Source organism: Triturus cristatus, chromosome 4_1 (genome assembly GCF_964204655.1).
Source record: "Triturus cristatus chromosome 4_1, aTriCri1.1, whole genome shotgun sequence".
In the NCBI taxonomy this organism is placed as follows: Eukaryota; Metazoa; Chordata; class Amphibia; order Caudata; family Salamandridae; genus Triturus; species Triturus cristatus.
In genome coordinates this window covers 708888176-708911029 of record NC_140585.1, presented here as the reverse complement: position 1 = coordinate 708911029, position 22854 = coordinate 708888176, and the positions used below count along the sequence as shown (strand labels likewise).

At 44.3% G+C, this 22854-nt stretch overlaps 1 protein-coding gene across 1 annotated transcript in view; it reads left to right on the top strand.

Annotated features, from left to right (window-relative positions):
• IFRD1 (interferon related developmental regulator 1) overlaps window positions 1–22854 on the top strand; it is a 138546-nt gene that overhangs the window by 1081 nt on the left and 114611 nt on the right. Inside the window, exon 2 of the mRNA XM_085653182.1 lies at window positions 11094–11201. Within this exon, the coding sequence (XP_085509308.1) occupies window positions 11094–11201 (108 nt within the window). The remainder of the gene's footprint in view (window positions 1–11093; window positions 11202–22854) is intronic.

The window sequence follows — 22854 nt, the reverse complement described above, 5'->3', positions numbered from 1 at the left end:
GCACAGGGGAGCGAGTTCCAGAGACGTGGGGCAACATAGAAAAAAGATCCCCCCCCCCCCCGTTCGAAGTTTGTTGACCCCAGTCACTGCTGACAGCCTTCCCACCTGAATGCAAGGATCTACAGGGTCGATGCGGGACAACATTTTCCGCCAGATACCTGGGCCCGCTATAATTTATGGTTTTGTAAATAAGACAGCAAATTTTAAACTTGATTCGGTCACTGATGGGAAGCCAATGAAGACTTTTCAGTAATGGCGGGGGTATTGATACCCATTCCAATTGTTTTGCGTGCAATTGCAACTCCTGCAGTGCCAGAAGTAATCAAGCTTTGTATGCACCAGTTATTAAATTTTAGTTGAAATCTGGAGGTACTACTGGTCATGGCACATTCTTTGAGCTGATTGTTAGGCTTTTGCACGGTACGCCACTTTTGCAAAAAACTGTCTATGGGTAAATTGTTTATTAGACCTGCTAACCATACACTTCAAAGATAACTATATGCAAGTGTCTACATACAGTCTTTTAGAATCCAATTAGACCCCCTACCACTCCAAGAGCCAGATATGCACAGATCAAGAGATGAAATGGAGATTATTTTGCTAGTCAGAAAACCAGGGATTCCTCTAATGTAGCTTATGATCTCGCGAGCCAGCATTCTTGATTTGAGGGCCCACACCGCAGCACTTAAAACAACCTTTGCATGTGTAGCCTGGATGACGTTTCTAAGAGCAGGCAATGTTGGTTTGGCCAAGCAATTGTCACACAGGATGTAAATGACTTGGTGTAGTTGTTGTGGGAGTAATGGAGTATGACCCATGCCTGAGTTTACATGCTTCTGCAGCATGAGGGGGAAAAAGAACCTCCTCTGGTCCTGTTGAATAATAGATTTTTAGTTAACTTCTTTTCTTGACAAGCTATGTTACTCATTTGAGCTACACATTTTCACTCAAGATTGATTAAGAAATACTGGTTTGAGCAGTTTGCCCTGTGAGGTGGAGAGGTTTACCGTGGTCTCAAAGAGGTTCCTAAACCTGAGATCCTAACAATTGACACTGTGGGTATGATTCAGGATTAAAGTTCAGCATAGTTTCCTTTTACAGTTGAAGCAAACCTATGTAGAAGTTGCATACATTTAAGCATACTAACGCTCGTACATTCTGATTGTTTTGATATTCTTTTGAGTGCTTATAAACAAACCTTGGTTATGGTGACTAATGCGTTTAAGGAAATGACTTAGTAATAACTAGTACTCCACATGCAGAAATTAGTGTGAAAAAAATGGAAGATCTGTTTTTTAGGCATGTCAATTTTTCCGTGGATGTCTGTCTACAGAATTGTCAAATGCAGTATCTGGCAACTAAAAACTGCCTTTTGTGAGATGGAGCAGCTTTAAAGATTTGTTAGAATCAGATTTTGTGAAATTACTACATGCTTTCTGTACCGAATGGGCCTCTGAAGTAACTTTTAATAAACTTATTTTGTCTAAGCAGGTCAGCATTCCATTAGTGTTCTTTACACTTGCAGATATCTTGGATGTGTTCGTTTTGCCTATTGTAACATTAAGTTTAATAACATTTATGCACAAGTTCTCTGCATGAGTTTTAGTGGTTCCTAAACTTCACATACATCTGTAAAGACAAAATAGATGTGAATAACAACTTCAACATTCGATTTGGAGCAGCAGTAGCATTGCAGTTTATGAATGTGATTTCTAATTTGTATCAGTTTACTCCTGTTTTCTAATCTTGATTGTCCTGTGCTCTTGATCCTTCCTGCCTTGAACTAGGATTCTTTCCTTAAAATCCAATCCAAAGAGTGGAAACAACCCACAAAACGCCACACGTTCTGATGTAGTTAGTTGGTCTGATAGTACGTATGTAAACTTCATAGTGAGATCATTCAACTTGTCTCTCATTGACCTCTTGCCCCTTTTTAGGTCTTGCCTGAGCTAGCGCAGGTGCTGCTCTGGTGAGACATTTAGTAAGCGGCTTTTGAAAGTGCCACAACAGGCTTTTAGTGGCCTCAAGCTTGCGTGCACGCGCGCAGCCGCCATCTGTCTTTCCGATCGTGTCACTTTCACGGCCGCGTGGCCAATGCTTGTTTTAGGACTTGTGCCCTGGTCGTAGGGGATTTTGGTCTTTATAGTTGAATTCATTCGGAACCGCAGGTAACTAATCTAATCAGCTGCCCAACTTGACTTCAATTAAATATTTGAAAAAAAGTCTTCCTTTTCGAAAAAAAGCTTTGTTTAACATATTTATTTCAAAAAGATAAGAACTTTGGAAACCAAAGCGTGTACTCACAATGCCGCAAATCATCGTGCGTGCACGTACTTATAGGAACTACTGCGAAAAAGTCCATGTGCAATTCATGAATGATGTGGCTTTTGATTGAGGAGGAAATGCCGGTCCTTTTGAAGTGACTGCAAGGCTTCCATTACATATGACCCTGATAAATGCAAAGCATATTAAATATCAATACCATGAGCGGCATACGTGTTGATAGTTCATGGCGTCTTGTAAACCAACCGGGCCCCCTGCTGGGCACTGCTAGGCTGATCCTCTTTCCATAGCTCCTTAATCTCTATTCCCTTTCCATCAGCGCCACTGGCGCACTGTGCGTCTTTCTTTGTTTGGTTTTAGCTCCCCATAATTGCTGCAGTTTCCACGGAGGATTTTAACCGTGTTTGAAGCTGAAGTGTGATACGGAGTGTGCCCATGCTGCTGCACTGCATGTGTCAGGAAATTCCTAGAATAAACTGACACTGCCTGTGAGTAAACATCTGCCATTGATTGACATTGGTTTGCCTGCTTCTCTCAGTTTACTCACCCAAAAGTGACGATCACTTCTAAATCCTTCCTCTGTAATAATCGCTCTGTTTTTCGCTGGGTTGAGTTAATGCTGCTGTCACCATAGAAGAGACGGGTCAGCATAAAATGTGGATGATGGATGGCCATTTTGGTTTCACACAGTCAGTGAAGCAAACGGAGACAAATAGCCTGTGCTTATGGGGGCTGCACCAGCAGCCTACAGCAACATTCAAATCAGTGTTAAAGAAAAGGCAATGGAAGTCAGTCTTAATTTGGCTCCTTCCGTCATGTAACCTGGAAGAAATACGACACCAATTTATAACAAGCATTTGCAATGCAATAGGTCTCGCAGTTACACGAGTTAGCTATTGGCATTGTAAATGACAATGCCTTTTATTTGTTTTTAAAACAAAAACAAATATAAAAGGCATTGTTATTTGCAATGTCAATGGCTCAAACTCGTGTAAATGCGAGACCTATTGCAAATGCTTGTTCAGTAAAGATGTTGGCATTCGCCCATACTGCATGCTCGCACTCCTCCCACCTAAACTCAAGCTAACATTCCTTCCATTAGAGACAAGCTAAGCCTGCTATTGGTTGCTTTAGTTGCTTTGGTTGCTATGCGGATGACACACAGCTAGTTGTCTCCCTCTCCCACCCTAGTCAACAGCCAGCGGATCTATTCAACTGCTTAACACAGATCCAAGGGTGGATGAATAACTCAGCCTTAAAGCTGAATGGTTCTAAAACTGACATTCTCCTTCTGGGTCAGAAAGGATGCACCTTCCCTCTGAACACCTGGCCACCCTGTCTGGGCCCCCCCCCTGCTCCCAAACAGGAAGTAAAAAGCCTGGGAGTATGGATTGAAACAGATCTCTCTTTTACTACGCAGGCCAAAAGAGTAGCCGGCACCTGCTTCGGCCTACTCAAAGCGATGAGAAAGATTCTGCCCCTCCTTCCACCCACATCGCAAAGACTTCTCATCCAAGGCCTTATTCTGTCCAGGCTTGACTATAGCAATGCTATATACCTGGGCGCACCCGAAGCAACCTTAAATAAACTGCAGAAAATTCAAAATGCTGCCGCCCGGATCCTCACACATACTCCTGCCAGAGCTTCAGCCAAACCTGCTCTGAAGCTCCTTCACTGGCTTCCAGTGAGAGAACGAATAACATTCAAAGCCTTAAGCCTGGCTCATAGGCTAGTGCAGAATCAGGGCCCCCCCATTCTGAGGAAATTCATACAACCCTATAAAGCCCCTAGATCTCTCCGATCGGACAGGGAGTCCCTCATCACCGTGCCCAGATTCAAAAAAGCCCGCACGGGTGGAAGACGTTTCTCGATCCACACAGCGCGCCTATGGAACGCCCTTCCTCGAGACCTGAGGAAAGAATCAAACTATTTACGATTCAGGAAACGACTCAAAACCCACTTGTTTCCTTAAAACAGCTTTTAACCACTTCTTTTTTGCTCTGTTTAAAATTGCTTCTGTCTAAAATTGCTGTACCCCCCTTTCCCCCCCCCCCCCCACTGGTGTAGGGATTTTTTTAGCGCTGGGATACCTCCGGGTGACTACGCGCTCTATAAAAATTTTAATAATAATAATAGTGCTCTTCTGAGCAGTTTGGATTCTTGGTGTTCTTTTGAATGATAGACATTTGTTAAAGTGCAGTTGGTAAAAATGGAAAGAAAAAGTCATTAGTTGGGGCAAAAGTTTTCTTTGACAGATACTGCTTTGTTCTTTTGTTAGGGGTTAAGTCCCCCAACGAAGGCAGAGCTATAGATCAGGTTTCTATTGAGATGGTTTTGTAACAAATGTTAGAAAATTAGTTTTTCTTTTATTATAGTATCTTGCTAGTTTTTTGCTTAGTTTGACTTGACTTTGGATAAGCATGTTTATTAATGCATGCTTGACGTGCAAAACATCTGTAAATGGTTATATTATACTCTCACCTTTGTGATTTGGAGAAGAGCTGCCTTTAGCATGTTAATTAATTAGATCTTTCAGCCTCCTGAACTGCAGTGACCCGTAGAGTCTGCAAAAGAATTGAGTTCTTTTATTACTGGCTGTTTAAGGCATCAGTTGTTCCCCCTGAGTTTCATCTTGGAAATAAATCATCCATACATTTTTAGGTCTCGCCTATGCAGCATGCATCGGCTGCTCTAGGAGGGCCTTTAGCCATTGGTCTTCACTTTTCAAGCACTGCACTCATGCTTGTGGCGGCATCCACCTTGCGGGAGCGAGCAGCGGCGCGACACAAGCACGAGTGCAGTGCTTGAAAAGTGAAGACTGATTGTTTTTTAATGTGGTGGATTTCCCTTTGACTCACTGCCATCTAGTGGTCACTGCCATGAATAGACAGTGAAGACCACTTGTTTTCATTTTGTCATCACATTCGAGGCTCTGAATGGCACTTAAACCATCCGAGATGGCGCGCGGTCTTTGAGGGTAATTTGAGACGCCATTGGTATCTTCGCACGATCCGTGAAAGTGATATCATGACTGAGTTCTCTGCCTTAGCTGTTGCACTGTCTCTGAAGCACTCTCTGCATTCCAGTAGGCCCACGTGAATGGGAGAAGCCTGACTGAGCTGCCGCACCTTGGTGTGCACGCAGCCTGCCACATCTGATGGCTACCTCATGAATTTGTCAGAAGCCTCTGAACTCTCCCGCAGCAATACCAGAAAGGAATTTTCACTCGCAAGTCAGGCCCGAGATAGGAGCATTTATCCTAGCGTACTCTCGTATGCCTCACATTTGCTTTTGTGTAACAGGCAGCGCTTATTTGAGCTAAACAGAACTTTACTATCCCTTAGTACCCGAACCAGTGTGGTAGGAACAAACTATTTACCCCTTCCAACCGGCTTGTGGAAGCGTTTCAGCTCTAACTCAGGTATGTCCTGAACTTTGCTCACATGGTTGTGTATCTTTGGTATTTTAATTCATTATGTTTTAATATTCATACACATGTAGTTCCACTCTGTTTAGACTTACCGGCTGGTGGATGTCTCATATAATTAAGCATCCGATTTAAACAAGGTAGGATCCCCCTACATCTGTTTTATTTTCACGTGTAGTCCTATTTCACTACTCTAGAATGATTGGTCCTTCTATCTAATTCTAGACTCATACCGGATGGTGGAGGTCCCTATAATTAATTTTGTTAATTTTGGAAATCTTAAATTACACCTTTGAACACTGTGGAAAGTTTACATTGGTAAGTCCCATACCGCTTGCTTTTGATACAAACTACAGTAAGTGATCGCCATGATGTTAATGGCAGTTCCCCTCTGTTTGATTGTAGATCACTAACCCTCCAATCATTTGTGGAATCTTTGCAAATTCATTCTTTTGTGACGAATCTATTAATTGGATTCTACTTCCCTGTGGTAAGCCATGTTTTCACTTACCCCCATATAAATTCATTTCGCATGACTGTAAGAACACCCCTGACTCTTTGTATTTAATTCTATAGGCTGTCTACTCCGTCTGTTTGTCCTGATGAAGTACCGCATTGAAGCTATACACTGCGCTTTTATGAAAGGGTCATGACGTTAATGTTACCAATGTCCGCACAGCCTCCTTGTCCTCTAATTACGAAATAATATTCGGATTAGGATTCATGTAAATGTACACATGCGACACGATGCTTGTGATGCTTCAGCAAGCTGAATCCTGCCTGTGCATATAGCGCTAGTGTTAAAACACAGCACCTTTGTATGGCTCTTCCAGCATTTTATTTGGAAAATTGTGCTGTGAAGTGAATCGTTCATGTTTTGAAATTTCTGGCGAACGGTTCTGCTTCAGCAAGCTGAATCCAGCCCGTGCATAAAGCGCTAGTGTTAAAACACAGCAGAGGCTGTTTGTAGCGCCTAGCGCTGGACTGCTCTCGCAGGAGGGAGACTGCCAGTGTTAGGGGAGCTGAGCTGTCAAGCATTGCCGTAGGAAGTGTGTGAGATGGGAGCATATACCCCTCTCCCAGTCGATAATTCAACTAGTAGTGCTCTCTTTTAGGTGCATTTCACAAGCTGTCCCTTGCACAAGCACAATTTGCTTGTATTTTGTTTTCCCCTTTTCGTCTACATCTAAAGTGAATGCATAAATGTGCTTAATTAAAAAAAAGTGTGCTGCATGGCAAAATACTTATAAGGTCCCAAAGGCGAGACCTATTGGCTATTCCAATGCTTGTTTTCTATTGGCATAGGGCTTCCTTGGATGTTTGTTACCACCTGTTTGTAGAATGTACTTGAAAGCCCTTTGGCTGCATTGTCAGCAGAAGGTATACAATCCTGGAAGTGAGCCCATCACTGAAGTTTCCATCCTACATCTGGACAGGAAGTGACATGACTGGCTTTACCCCCTACACAGTTTTTAAAAGAAGCTAAGCAAGAGCCAACGGCACAGGAAATGACACCATGGCACCCTGCACTCCTCCCCCTCCCAGGACCTACTCAATGGCAGCTGCAACAAACTCGCAGTGGACATGCCTGGACTAGGCCCAGCACCAGGTACCTCGGACCGATGACCGCCCAGTAGTACTCCGCGACACTCCTTGTGTCGCTAGACCTGGACGCCATTCCCCCCAACTGCTGCCGGGCCTCACACCACAGTAGCTTTTACCTGCCCCACTGCTGGTTCTTCAGCAGCCACACACCCATATCCCTCATGAAAATAGTAACAGCTCCCTTAACACCCCCCTCACAACTCACATGCCACTCAAGTACCAACCTCTTCCCCTCCACCGTACACCACATGCCACAGCAAACCCAAACCCCAACCCCGCCCTCATACTTGCTTCTCAAAACACGATCACTCAAAAACAGAAATATAGGTCCTACTGAGTAGTGACGCACCAGACATCCTTTTTAAACATTTTTTAGCCTCGGCAATCCTAATGGACTACAAAATCACTCAACAGGACGCCTTCACAAATCAAGAGAACTCCTATAATCTACAAGGAATCCATCAAATGCACAACTTCCACAGAGAACACCACTGCATTGCTGGAACCCTGTACTTCAAGCTGAGAAAAAAAAAATGTAAAGCTGAATGGCACCCACGCCTAATATGACATGACCCGTAGGCATCTTGGTGCTGAATAACAGATGTTTGTTACCCATCTCAATGGTACTCGTTAACCTCGGATGAAAGGCTTAGTGGACCCACCGGGATTTGAATTTGGCAATGAGGTCGAACACAGGCCCCTGCAGTGACTGAATTAGTCCACTGAGCCACCAGACCCAGCCTATGACCAACCGTAGCACAAGCTACCTTTACCAACCTCATCACCAACTTTGTTGCTCCGCTCACCATCGACTCCAAAACCTGCATTCTCCTCGATGACTAACTTTCACCTGGAATTTCGAAACAACCCCTGCTCCACAGCACTCCTCAAAAGCTTGAGCAACATCACTTGCCCAGCTTGTCCCATAACCACACACACACACACACACACTGGACCCTTCACCCAAATCACAGCATTAAATACCACTCCATCACACCACTCATATGGACCAACCACTCCATCATCCACTTCAAAATCAACATACCTCGTCCACAACCCTACCAGGTTCAGCATTCCAAACCACAGCTGGGGAAAATTCCCAGAAGCAGGCATGTTCTGTGCCCACATCACGGATTAAACTAGCCCCACAGACAATCTCTACAAGAACATCAAGAACTGCGTGTACTGCCTCACACCTATCAAAACCAACAAGCATAGTAGATCATACAAGCAGGCTAGCTGGTACACAGAAGATCGATGACACCAAACACTGTAAATGGCTATAAAAGAAATGGAGAGCCAGCCACAACAGCACTGATAGAACTACCTACAATGGTGCACTCTAACACGTTCACCAGCAAAGGTGTTGCATTTGGAGGAATAACTAGTTAGTATTTATGGTGAAGTGAGGGAAGCAATTCTAGAGTCAACAAAAACATGTATCTGGGATGATCATTTGGAAGTAAAGCTTGTGAAGAAATTCTGGATAATTATAGTAATTTGAATGTTCTTTAAATCTTCATGGAGGTATACAAATAAAACAGAATGTGTACAATAGAATACATAAAACGAATACTGGAGTATGGCTCAATCCCCAATAGTAAAACTCAACTATGTGGCCATATGAATGACCAGATAATTTTAGCAAGATGAGAACTGGCAATGTTCAAAAGACATCACTTATGCCCTCAGGAGATGGGGTGTTTCTCCTGGAGCTGGAACTCTGGGTGAGATTCCTTAAATTGCAATCACATGCCTGTTGGCTTTGCAGTTAACAGGTCGGCAAACTCTTGATCCAATAATTCTGGGTACAGGCACCGGGCTTGTTTATGCTGCTGCATTGACTGTGGGCATCAGTGAAGCAGGATTCTTTTCTACTCCCCTGCAACATTTGGAGTAGATAATGCTCTCCATTGAAAGACAAAAGCATGCAACATTTGGAGTAGATAATGCTCTCCATTGAAAGACAAAAGCATGCCCTGCCCCTCTATCCCACATCACCAACGCTCCATAGACCATCCGCCTTACTTTCCATTTGCACAAGGTAGGCGAATACTGCAGCAAACAAGATGGCAGGTAGAATACTTGAATTAATTTCCTCTACTAGTGATCGCTACAGCTGTATTTCAGTTCATTGTTTATCAACCACCATGCTACTCCAGACAGAGACCTGCATTATGCAAATCATTACTAATTTTGCTGCTCATGTTTAGCCCATCCTTATCTGCCAGACGATCTCTCCCCCTCCCCTCCAGAAGAGAACTCAAGTATGTCTAAATGTTGGTCCCTTTCTCACTGTTTTACTGAACCAAGCTGCAGACGCTTTAATAAGCTTTAATTAGTCTGGGGTTATTTGTGTTCTGGTTCCGAAGGGACCTGGCTAACCAGTTTGGGCTGGACTCAGTTGGAGCAGGATCAAGGCAGTTCTGCATTTGTCTGGTATTTGACCGAGGTGGCATGATGGGCAAAGGAATATACTAGATGTTGAAGCCTTCATTGCTTTATTCTGGGCATCTTTTTTCTAACGCCTGTGTGACTTCCATGTAGTTTATAAAAACGTAAATTTTATCGAAACAAGTGTTAAAATCCAGATAGAAGATGCTGTTAGAAAGCAGAACATTAAACCATTCTGTGCGGCTCAAGATTTCAGATGAAGAAAAGTTCGAGTAAACCTTACATCCCTTGTGTGCTGATTACCTAGCTCATGGCAAATGCCCAATATTTATCAGTGCGACCATTCGTGCAAATTACATCATGGTTTTGAAACTTCAAGATTGCAGCAATCTTCTAGTAACAGGCCTAAAGGAACAGCTCAGTTAAGATACACCCTAATGTTCGTGGAAACATATTTTTAAAAGGTTAACCAAGAAGTCCTGTTTTTTCCATGTAGTCACGTTAACACTTCAAACCATCTCAGTGAGATAGGAAAACTCGACGAGTCTCCGCCAAAAATGCCTTGGCAGCCAACCTGTTAACGGGGCACACTAATATGAACTACAAAAACTTCTTGTAAAAAAAAAATCGGTTAACTTTTTTATGCAATTGTTATATTTGTACATTTGTGCTTAAAACATAAAATGGTTAATACAGCGCTCTTAATTAAGCTTTCATAACATGTACAGCATGATTCCAATATATAGAACTGGATACCTCATCTGTTGGAAAGTTGGCACTTTCCTAAAGATGATTTAAACAGGTTTTTACTTTTATGCCACTCAGTTAGTGTACCATATGATATTCGTAAACATCTACATTCTTTAAGAATCTCATCTGCTTGTGTAGTAACTGTTTAGCACTTAGCATTGTAATAAAAAATCCTTGATCAATATTCAGGGGTAGGCCGCGAAAATAACTTTTTATCAGTATGTTTAACACACCATTGCCCTTATGTTGCTACTGAATAAGCTTAATTTGTAGTAGAACAAAGCTAACACAATCACTCCTGCTTTGGCGTGCCCACCCTGTCCTCCACCACATCAAGAGTTTGCAGCACCACAGTAGAACTTGATTACTCTTCTGGTTTAATCAGAATCCTTGAATATAACTGAACACTTACAGTTGCAGAATTCCAACTAAGAAATTATCTTTTAAATCGATTTTCAAATGTAAATAACAGTAATTCACGGCCAGTGAGCAGTTAATGTTTCACTGCATGCTTCACTTTACCACGTTTATATCCAACTTTATGTAGTTCGAAACCTTGTTTGTCACTTCTTCAAAAATATCACTGTTTACGAATTGGTGCGTGGCGGTAATCAATCCTAACCCATTTTTGTAGGTGGCCAACATCGGAATGTGCAGCCCTACAGCGATGAGGATGCATCCGTCGAGACCATGAGTCACTGCAGTAGCAGCTTCAGTGATGCTGCTAGCTTTCCTGACGAGGGTATGTATTGTGTGGCTTTACAAGAAATTGATGCTACAGTCTGATGTGCTGTTCAAGTAGGATCCCTGAATATCATGCCAGCAGCATTGGAGATTTGTATTATCTGTAGGTTTGCCTGTATTCCATTTTTATCATACGCAGTGAAAATAACTGTTGTGCTGATAAACTGCAGATTTGCATTAAAAATAAAACCAGGTGCGTACCCATGTCCACCATATCTGTGTTATTTAACAATGACTGTCGGTGGACGCCAACCAGTCATTTATATGTACGAACCGTGATTAGCAAATTTGAGCCTTTCCTTTAAAGTGCAGGGATCTCGACTTCTCAAATTGTAGGTCTCTTTATACATTGGTGGAATTATAAAGTATTGAAGATTTTGGATGTATCGGAGTATCAAGTATGACTGTTTTGAGCCTGCTGAGCCTAATTAGAAAAGTTTGAGCTGGGTAGTGAACATTTTGATAGCATTTGGGAGCAGTTTGCAGATGCTCATATGAACATATTTTTAGTTTTTCTAAATTGCTGCTGCAACTGGCAAACGTGGGGTAAACATCTTGCAGTTAATTGGAATGAAGTCCCAAAGTGCTTGAGGTGCTTACAAATGTTACATTTTCTTCTATAATTTGTTTCCTTGTGGCACAGTTCCAAGTGTTGAGGCCTTGCCAGAGTAGGTACCTTCCCCTACATTTCTTGAAGGGAGCGATGGTAAGTGCTTCTGGGAAGTTCACCATAGGTGTATAGTTGGTAGAAGGGGATCAGAAATTTCGATGAGGCCTTTGGTTTTGCACCCACTCAGCTTGACCTGTGGAAAGACATTGATGTTCTTGAGATGTGATCAGACATGCTTGGGTGAAGAGCAGCTGCACAAGATCATTTTGCATCCTTTGGAATTTGCTGAATGTGTGGTCTCGTTTCCCTAGTAATTACAACACCCCCAAATAGGGGATAATTGGCTTACAACTAGAGTAGAAATATTTTAGACACGAGTGGATATTGGGGACAGAGACCATGTCTTTTTCAGATAGTGACCACTATAAATCACCATAACATGGAAACCACTTAAAGCCCTTCTTGATTGTTTTAATGTACATTGTAGTGGGGGCAGTCGCATAGAATTGTGACCCCTGCACACTGATGTCAGTTCCTTATTTGATGTTGCTTTGAACGCAAATCCAGACTCTCTTCTCCAACCTTTTCTCATTGGTTTGAGTTTTTCTTCAAAAACCTGTAGAAAACTAGTGTGCAAGGGAAGCATGTCCCCAAAAACTTAAGAGTTCAAACCTTACTGTGACTATCACAAATGTCAGTGACTGACCTGCATGAGGGATATTTGGTGTTTGGGTTTGTGACACGACTCAAAGATGAGGTTTGCACTGTCATGAACCTATAGGCTATCTGGGACTTAAATGAATCTGTATGTTGCTGAAAATTGGAATAAAACACAAATCCCGCTCGAGTTGAGGGTGTGGTCCCGTTCCTGCAGTATGTCCTCTTCATGGTCAAAGTAGTCTGGTGAGCCAAAGTCTAATAGTAAGCACAAGAAGGCAAAACATGACTCATCCCCACTTGCCACTCAATCAGAAGTTTAGTGTTAAGGTGCCATTTGGTCTCACTTCCCATTCCCCATTGAGGAGCTGATTGCCCACTTGATTCTGATGCTCCCAGTTTCCTATAGGTCCTTGGTGAAACTGCTACAGATCAAAGCCTTTTGGGAGGCCATACTGTGCATATTTGTCACTCTTCTGTTCCCTCTTGTATGCCTTCGGGGCCCGAGGATCCGGTAGAGGCTTCCATTTGGGTTGCCACTGGTAGATCCACTCTTGGTGCAGCCTGTGCTTCTAGAACCTGCCTTGGGTTTCACATGGCTTCCACTCCAGTGCTAAAACTCCACATGTCTTAGACGTCAACACCGGTTACCTTGACTTACAGCTGTTTACTTTGAACTACAGTGACCGTCTGTGAATGAAAAACGAATGTGCTTAGAGATTTTACAGCATGACTGGCTTCCTCTGAGCCCCAACTACCATTTAATGATGCCCTAACTGACATATCGGCCTTAGTTTGCCTGTAGTGGCAGATGACCACCCACTGGGAAGCAGGATCAAGCATTTTCTCCACAGGTTGCAAAGTTTCACATCTAGCAGATGGGTCCTTTGGATCGTTCAACTGGGCTATGCCCTTCCTTTACTTTCTGACCTGCTGCATCTTCTGGCCATATCAGTTCCTGATTTTAGAGTAGCACCTGTCCATCTTGTTGCAAGAGGTATGCACTGTTCTGACCAAAGGGGACATAGAAAGGGTACCAGCCTGAGAAATAGAAACGGGTTGTTACTCCAACAATTCTCATTCTGTAGGTCTTTGCTTTGTTACATTTGAGATCTCTGGTATCTAAATGCCTTCCTGCAGAAGGGCAGATTCAAGGTGCTCACAGGGGCTGGGTTCAGTCTGTCCCTGTATACAGGCGAGTGATGATGGCCTTGGACCTTCAGGATGAGTATTTTCATGCGCTCATGTTGCAGTACATCAGATGTTGTCTGTGGTTCAAGGTAGGCCAGGGGCATTTTCAATTTGCTGGGCTCACCTTTGCCTCACTAATGGCCCTTGGGTGTCCACAAACTGATGGCAGTGGTTGATGTACACCATCGGGTGTTGGGGTACCAGTATTCACCTACCTTGACGACCGGCTGTTTATGGTGGGTTTGCCTTAGTCGGTCATAGACAACCTCCTGATGATTACAAACCTCCTGACATCATTGGAGTTCACAAAGTGGCAGTCGCACTGAACTCCTTTAGTGGCTTCCTTTCATCTGTGTAGTCTTAGACAGTGTGCAGTTCAGGGCCTTCCTCTTTCACAAGTCCATGGCATTCAAGCTATGATCCTGATGTTTCAGCGTCTGTCTTGGTTATCAGTGAGTGTGGCTGTGAAGCTTCTTGACCTTCTGTATCCTCCTAATCTGCTATGACAGGTGGCATGTGCTGGCTCTGCAGTGGAATGTAAAATCTCAGTGAGCCCGGCACTGATGGAACCTCTCGTTCCAACCAGGTTTTTGAGGAGACTTCAGTGGTGGCTGCTCGATAGCAGTTGGGCAGATATTTGTGGCATATGTCACTTCTGATTTGGGGAGTGTTACAGTTGGCCTTTTCAGCAAGTTCACCCACCAGACTTTTTACTTTTTGACCTCCTATTTTTGACATCGTTTTTGTTGGTTTTAGCACTCTGGGCACTTCGACCCCTGCTATTCAGGGCTAAAGTGCATTTGCTCTCCAGGTAAATTGTGTTACTGATTCAAATATCCATGAGTGGCATATTTGATTTACTAATAAGTCCCTAGTCAATCGGGGAATTGTAAGCGCGCTACTCACCCGTGAGGCTCTCAAGGTGCTTTGGGGTTGGGGGGGGTCCACAGATCTGTTTAGCCGAAGAACCAGATCTTGAGGGTCTTCCTGAAGGTGTTCAGGGAGGGGGCGCGTCTGATGTCTGCCGGTAGCTCGTTCCCGGTCTTGGCTGCAATGTGAAAGAAGGATCTTCCGCCTGCTCTGGCTCTGTGGATGCACGGGGTTTCGGCCAGTGCGAGGTTGGAAGAGGTTTCTTTTGGGTACGTGGTAGTTGATTGTCGTTGAGGTATCTGGGTCCGTTGTGTAGGCATTTGTAGGCGTGAGTGAGGATTTTGAAAGTGACTTTTCTCCACGGGGAGCCAGTTGAGACTTCGTAGGTGTTGGCTGATGTGTTTGTGTCGGGGGATGCCGAGGACAAGTGTGGCAGTGGTGTTCTGTATTGTCTGGAGTTTGCGGAGTAGGGACTTGTTGATGCCGGCGCAGAGTGCGTTTCCATAGTCCAGTCTGCTGGTGATGAGTGCGTGGGTGACTGTCTTCCTCGACTCAGGTTAGATCCACTTGTAGGTCTTGCGGAGGATGTGGAGGGTGTTGAAGCAGCTGGAGGTGACGGCATTGACCTGTCGGTTCATGGTGAGTGATGAGTCGAGTAAGATGCAGAGGTTCTTGGCGTGGTCTGAGGGGGTAGGTGGGCTTCTGAGGGCGATCGGCCACCAGGTGCTGTCCCATGCAGAAGGGGTGGTACCGAGGACAAGGACTTCTGTCTTCTTGGTGTTGAGCTTCAGGCAGCTGTTGGTCATCCAGACTGCGACATCTTGCATTCCTTTCTCGAAGTTGTTTGGCAGTGTTGGGGTCGTTGGTGAGGGGGAGGATTAGCTTGGTGTCTGCGTAGGATATGATGAGGCCGTGTTGTCGGACGATGGCTGCGAGGGGGGCCATGTAGATGTTGAAGAGGGTGGGGCTCAGTGATGAACCCTGTGGGACCCTGCAGGTGATTTTCGTGGGGTCGGAGAGGAAGGGTGGGAGTCTGATCCTTTGGCTTCTTCATGTGAGGAATTATCGGATCCAGTCCAGGACTGTTCCTTGTATGCCTGCGCCGTGTAGTCTGGCGACTAGTGTGCGGTGGGAGACGGTGTCGAAGGCTGCTGATAGTTCGAGTAGGATGCAGGCTGAGGAGTGGCCTTGGTCCAGAAGGGTGCTGTGGTTGCTTCGGAATCTGGATTGGGACGGGTTGAGGATGGCGTTCTCTTCAATGAATCCTGTCAGTTTCCAGTTGACTGTTTTCTCTGCAACTTTGGCTGCGAAGGGGAGGAGTGAGATGGGTCGTTATGGGCCGATAGTTCTTGAGGTTGGTGGGGGTCAGCTGTGGGCTTTTTGAGCAGGGGTCTGACTTCTGTGCGCTTCAAGTCATCTGGAAGGTGCTTGTTTTGAAGATGGTGTTTATGGTGCGTTGTAGTTCGGATGCGATGGCGGCCGCGGCTCTGTGGTAGATGTGAGGGGGCAGGGGTTGGTAGGGGCCCCCGAGTGGATGCTTTTCATGGTCGAAGCGGTGTCTTTGGCCATGATCTGTGTCCAGTTGGAGATGGTGGGCTGTCTGTGGCGCCTTGTGGATGGTCGATGAAGTTGTCGTAGAGGTTTTTGATCTTGAGATGGAAATAGGTTCCAAGCTTGTTGCAGAGGTCTTAGGATGGAGTGATGTCTGTGGCTTCGCTGCGTGGGTTGGTGAATTCTTGAATGACACTGAAAAGTTCCTTGGAGTTGGTGGTGTTGGCCAGGATCTTTTTTGTTGTGGATGAAGTTCCTCTTGGTGGCTCTGATCTGGTTGTGGTAGTCAGTCATGGCGTCCTTGTAGGTGGTGTGGTTTTCGGTTGTCTTGGTGTTTCTCCAGTTCTTCTCCAGGTGTCTGCAGGTGCGTCTGGCTTCTTGGAGAGCAGTGGTGAACCAGGCAACTTTCCTGGGGCGTTGTCTGTCCGGGTTGCGTAGCGGGGCATGCTAGTCTGCGCTGTTTTAGATCCAGGTGTGGAGTTCTCTGGCTGTGTCATTTGCATTGGGTGCCCAGATGTGGTTGTCTCGGGTGAGAGTGGAGATAAGTTGCTAGTCTGTAACCTTGCTCCAGTTCCTTTGTGGTGGGCGGGGGGCTGGTTTGGGTGCCTTGGGGTTGTTGATGGCCTATTGTATGCAGTGGTGGTTGGTCCATGGCGGCTGCCTTGTGTGGCTAAATGCGGTTTCCTGCCACAAAGATGGGGTCAAGGGTGTGTCCTGCTCCGGGTTGGTTTGTTGATGAGTTGTTTCAGTCCAATGCTGGCGAGGTTGTTACGAAGGATAGTGTATTTGGGGACGCTGGGGTTGTCGAGGCAGAAGTTCAGCTCTCCAATGAGTATGTAGTTTGTTGAGGCGATGGCATGGGGTGCGATGAAGCCAGTGATGGTGGTGGCGAAGGGAGTTAGGGGGAGGGGGCGGGGGGTGGAGTCTATAGACAAGGGTTCCTCGAAGTGTGGCTGGATCTGGAAGTGCAGGTGTTTGGCAGAGGGGAAGGTTTTGCTGGAGGTGGTGAGGCGGAGGCCGCTCTTGTGGGCGATGGAGAGTTCCCTCCTCCTGGGTGGTTAGGGCGGTCTTTCCTCTGGATCTTGTATCTGTCTGGGATGACGGTGCCGATGTTAGGGCGGAGGATTCGTTGGTCCTGGTCTCTGTGAAGAAGGCGATGTTGGTCGAGAGAGTTGAAGGTTCCAGATTTTCATGGTGTTTGTGTATGGAGCGTACGTTGAGGAGGATGCATTTTAGGGTGTCGCTGGTGCTTGCATCGGTGTTGAGGGTCTGGCGGCAGTGGAGGCAGGCAAACTGGCCGTAGGTCGTGTTTGACGAGGCCTGTTGGCATTCTCGAAGTCTTCCAGGTTTGACTGCGAGGAGGGTGGTGGTGTCATTGCGATGGGTAGTGGGAGGTCCAGGGTTCCTTGTGCTGGCCGCAGACGGGCTTGCCTTTGGCCAACATTAAGTAGTGGAGGTGGGAGGGAGGTGTTTTTGTATGGAGCGTACGTTGAGGAGGATGCATTATAGTCATCCGTGCCTGACAGGCCCATAGTCCACTTCTAGGTTGAATCCCTGAGGGTACCTTTCGGGTATATAAGCACTACATCTTCGCTGGTCATGCCAGAGAAAGACTTCCATGATGACACAAGGCACTGTGGGCCCTGCACACACACTCCAAGCACTCAGTGGTCTCACATGCCTTGCGGGGTGTCCATCTCGAGACCAAGACTGGGTCCTTCGCCTTCCCACAATTGGTAATGGGGTTGGCTCTATCCTAAGGGGTTTTCTTGGCTATACACCTAAATACATGCTAGGTACACTGGGGTACATCTAGTTAGGGTTGGCATTGTAAGAGTACACATTACTGTTATGTATCTATATGTCTCCATATATATTAATTGTGTTAGCACTATGGTAGAATTCTACCTTTTCTTTACACTACTGGTTCTCACAATCGTATAAATCTGTTTCTGTCTCATGGTTGTTGCAGAACATGTATCTTATACTAGAGGGACGCTGGTTCAATAAATACTTAATGAAAACGTCCCCACTGTTCTGTGTATCTGAGACTGAGCACGAGTGACTGAGCAAAAAGTACTGTACTGTTTCCATGATCCCTGAGCCCTCAGGGTTGTCATGTTCGATAGTTGCCAGAAACTATTTGCTCCTTGGTAAGAGGGGCTCATAGTGGCACTGTTAAATTTGCTGGTATACAGACTTGTATCCTTTGGGGGTGCCTGAAATCAGTCTGGACACCAATCCCATAGTTTAACCGTGCAGTTTCTATATAGATTTGTAGGAGCTACACAACATGGCACCACCAATGTTGGTTTGGTTCTTATTTAACTGTCAATACAGACTAGTTCAGCGGTGCTTTCTTAGAGAACCCTACTCACATTTACCCAGAGACGTCTGGAGTGGGAAGGGAAAAATCCGCCACAGCCGAGCGGGTATCCTATGTATTGGCTGTAGCTTTCTTCAAGCTTGATGGATTATAGTTCCCTACACTGTGCATAAAACCTTCTCATTTTCCGCAACTATTTTTACAATGTCTTTCCAAGGTGAGGAGGCTGCAATAGCAATACAGGCAAATGCAGCAGAGTAGTGAGAGCAGAAAGGTGCTATAAACATGTCATAAAATGTTAGAAACGCACTGACTTTAAAATCCGCAGCTTTTGGAGTCCCAGCATTAGGTCGGACGGTTACTTTTGTGGTTGAGGCACTCTAGGCATACAGAATGGTAGTGTCCTGTTCATGGATTAAATTCCCACGCAAGGGATGTGTGGTGCAGAGTTGGGGGAGGGGTGTGGGGTGGGTCGTTGGGTCTGATGTTCTGAAGACCTCCTGGAGAGTATATCCAGTACGCATTGTTTTCATTATTTCTCATGTACCTATATGACTGGTTCGCCCACTTGGTACTATAAAATCAATAAAATTTGTTATTAAAAACAAAAATTCCCACTTGCAGGTTCACGCACACGTAAATTTCATTCTTGCACTTCAAATTAAATACCTGAAGAATACAATGCATACAAGGACATAGAATTCCCGTTAATGTACCAGGAACATATAAACTGAGTTTATAGGTGCCCTCCCATACACCACAGAAAGTGAGAGACTGTCCGCTCAGCAGAAATTGAGTAACTTGGCCGGTTCTAGCAGCTAACAACCTGCATCCAGAAGTTGACATTGCCTATAGCAGACTTGTGTCCACTTCCCAAAGAAGTAACTTGTCAGAAATCTGACACAGTTCATTATGAGAACACTCACACTTCAGACTACAAGGGTTGCCCCAGCAGGTCAACAGGGGACCGCAACTAAAATTACCCCGCAAACACTGAACGCAGTTATGGGAAGAATGCCCACCAAACGTGAGCAAATGCCATTCCATACAGAAAATAGCCCAGTTGGAGGCAGTGTTTCCACACACAGGCCCCCAAGAAAACCCCCAAATACTGACCATCTACTTGCCAATTTGAATAGATCCCCCGATAGAGCATTGTACCACTTGGGGTACAGTCTTCACTGCCATCTGTACTAGGACTCCTATTGAGACAAATAAAAATGCAGAATCTGCTCTAAACTTGGGGATGAAATTGATAGGCAATTTTACCTAGGTATCTACAATTGTTAGCTAACATAAAAAGGGAGGCAGCAGCGGTGGCTAACGCTTGAGGGAATGCTCTCCTGCACAACAGGAGCAGGAGTTGTCAAAAATGATCCAAGATACCTACGCTGAATTAGGTAAATATAATTTGGGAGCTAGACCTTTGAAACCACAAGTAGTGGGAAATCCTGAAAAGGATAACACCAGATCCTTCCAAGAAGAAATTGGACAATAAACAGAAGAATAAGCAGAATGCATCACAATCACAGGGTGTGTCTCTGAAACAGGAGCCATCTGACAGGAGGTTTAAGCTTAGAAACCGTTATAACGTTAAACCTGACAGGTTATCAGGATACTGATAAACGTTCCTCTTGTTCCTTTCAGGGTTCTCCAAGAAACTCCGGGAGGGAAAGACGGTGAGGACACAGATCAAGAGCGAGCCAAGTCAAGAGACACACAACGCACTATAGACTTTAATATCAAAAAATACAAATAAAAACCTCATTTAAAGGTTGCAGGCCTTAAATTAAGAAATGCCCAGGCTGCTGAAATGGGCTCTGACGATGCTGGACAGCGCAGCAGAAGTAACAATAGCTTGCCAGAACCTGATGGAATATCTGGTGACAGCGGTTTTGAATGAACATATTATGGTCGAAACATCTGATACTAGGGAAAGTGTCCTACACCAGTTATGTGAAAACGCTTTATTTGGAGGGGGTCATAGCGAGGAAAGTTAAAGGTTTCTTTTGGGAGAACCTGTCCTTTGGATACATCATTCTTTTAGCAGAAAGATTGGCTGCCTGTGTTTGTCATGGTCTGCCCAAAGGGAGAAACGGTAATTTTACCATCCTTCTCCTACCTAGTTAGGAACATTAATATGCTCAGGAGTGGGCGGTAGCACTAGCTCCTGCATTATACCGCAATCATGTAGGTTGGGATGCTGAGTCACTACACCATGAAATCCCAGTAAAAACTACTACAACTCCAGACAGTAGCTCATAAAACATGATGCTAAAAAACAAGTAAGGATATAGATCTTAGATCAACGCGAATATCAGTGTGATTGAAAATTGTACCTCTTCATGAATCATCCTTTGTTTCCTGTAATTAAACAAGACTATTCATATAGTCTAGTTTTTTACTACAAGCATTCAGAAACCTCATTTTGTTATCCGCTCCAATATGGAGTTGACAATGACTTTTATTTAAGAGTTAAATACCTCAGTGCTTCAGCTCTTTACCTCTGTGCCTCAGTCTTAGTCTGGGTCATTAATTTGGTTGAGCTCTGCTCCTTATCAGGCCGTGCTATTTGCAGCCTGATGTAAAACAAACACAGCCTTCCCTTAACTCCAAAAGTAAAATGTGCCCCTGTGCATATTTAAAAATGAACTCTAGGCTGCAAGCTACTCTGAAGGTGTCTGGGAGCTACTGGCAGCTGCGATTGACTGGTTGAAGACATATGTTCTATACTCCTCAATTTGGAAGAAGGAAAGTGCCTTTTGTGATCATGGCACCCATCCCAGTAGTTCTACTAATGTTAGGGACTTACAATGCACCTGACATTCCACTTGCTTTGATGGAAGTTCTAAGGCTTATCAAATGATTTTGATTGCTGCTCAGCATGCTCCAGGAATGTGATGTTGCATTGCATCGACACTGAACCTTGCGGCCTGACAAATGGATACTTTGGATATATAACACCACATTAGTGTGATTATAATGGGCAACTGTGGCACATTTCAATCTTCATTGACCTAATTCCAGGGGACAACGCCAATGTTTGCTAAACACAGGCACTTAAGTCCTAGTGTGCCATACTACGCTAAAATCCATAAGTAATACTAAAATTGCCAGTGGCCCTACATGAGAATTCCATTTGGAATATACTTGAGGTTTCTAGCATTTAAACAGATTAACATTTGGTGCTCCAGTGTCAATTGTCACTTAGTTGAGACAAATATAAAAGGACAGTTCATTTCAGACTGAATATTTTCATTATCAAGTCTGATAGAAAAATAATTCTTAATGCAAAAAGATTCCGTCAATAAACAGTCAAGTAAGGTCTTTTATTGAGCCAATATTAAAGATTGTTTCTCACGAGAATAACTACAGACTCCATGAAGAAATACATTAAATTATAATGCTGTGGGTCCAACCATCAAACATTGAAATGGAAGTCTCAATTTCTTGAGAACAAGTATTTAAAAAATTGGAGTGTAATTTAGCGTTTCTTTACCTGCTTATTAGCACACAAACCTTTCTTTTAGTTTCTTGCAGAGAAAATATCAGAAATTGTCTGAGCAGACTATCAATTTCTGTAACACGTTTTTATAAACGGCACTTTGTTTTTGTTTGGTACAGCATGAAACCGACATACATAGGGAATTTATCCCTTCATAGTACCAAGAGAGACTTCGCCTGTGACTTGTAGAAGGTTTCTTTATACCTCCCTGGGGGTTCTTGAGCTTTATGAATCGTGTTTCTCTAACTTTGTATACTTATCCATGCCACTTTGCCAGTGAAGGAGGCCTTTTATTTAATCAATGCTTGGCTATGTCCCTCTTTGCTTGTATGGTTCTCAGACCCACCAGCAATTCTCGATTCTCCCACTAGATTAATCAGTATGACCAGGAGGGTCTTATTTATAGATCTTTAGAAAGATCTGTTTAGTTTACTGGAATACTATCACTGGGCAGGCCAAACCATATACAAGGATCAGTCCCAAACACACACAGGTTCCAAAATCTTTCCCGCCACAACCCCAATCACAGCCTCTTCAGCTCAAGGTTAGTATGGAGGCAGTTAAGTTGTATAAGCTGCAACTTGGAGGAAATTGCGATTTCTTTGGGTACCATATTGACCTCCCTACATAGTCTTTCACCCACGGGCTCTATCCAGGTTTCCAATTTCTCCCGGAGTGCTGCATATTTCAGTATTTTGGAAACCAGGGCTGACCATATAGCCCGCCTGGAACCAGCTGCAATAATGCTTAAAGCAAAGTGCGGTACACTGTGGATTCAATGAGTTATGAAATCAAATGATATAGAACAAAGGTAATATAGTTACTTGATCATTAAATGAATCAAAGTAAAGGTAATCAAATGTAATCCCAAATAATAGCATTGAAACATAGTGGAACAAGTGACCTATGACTGTCTGCCCTAAGTATACAACATTGAATTT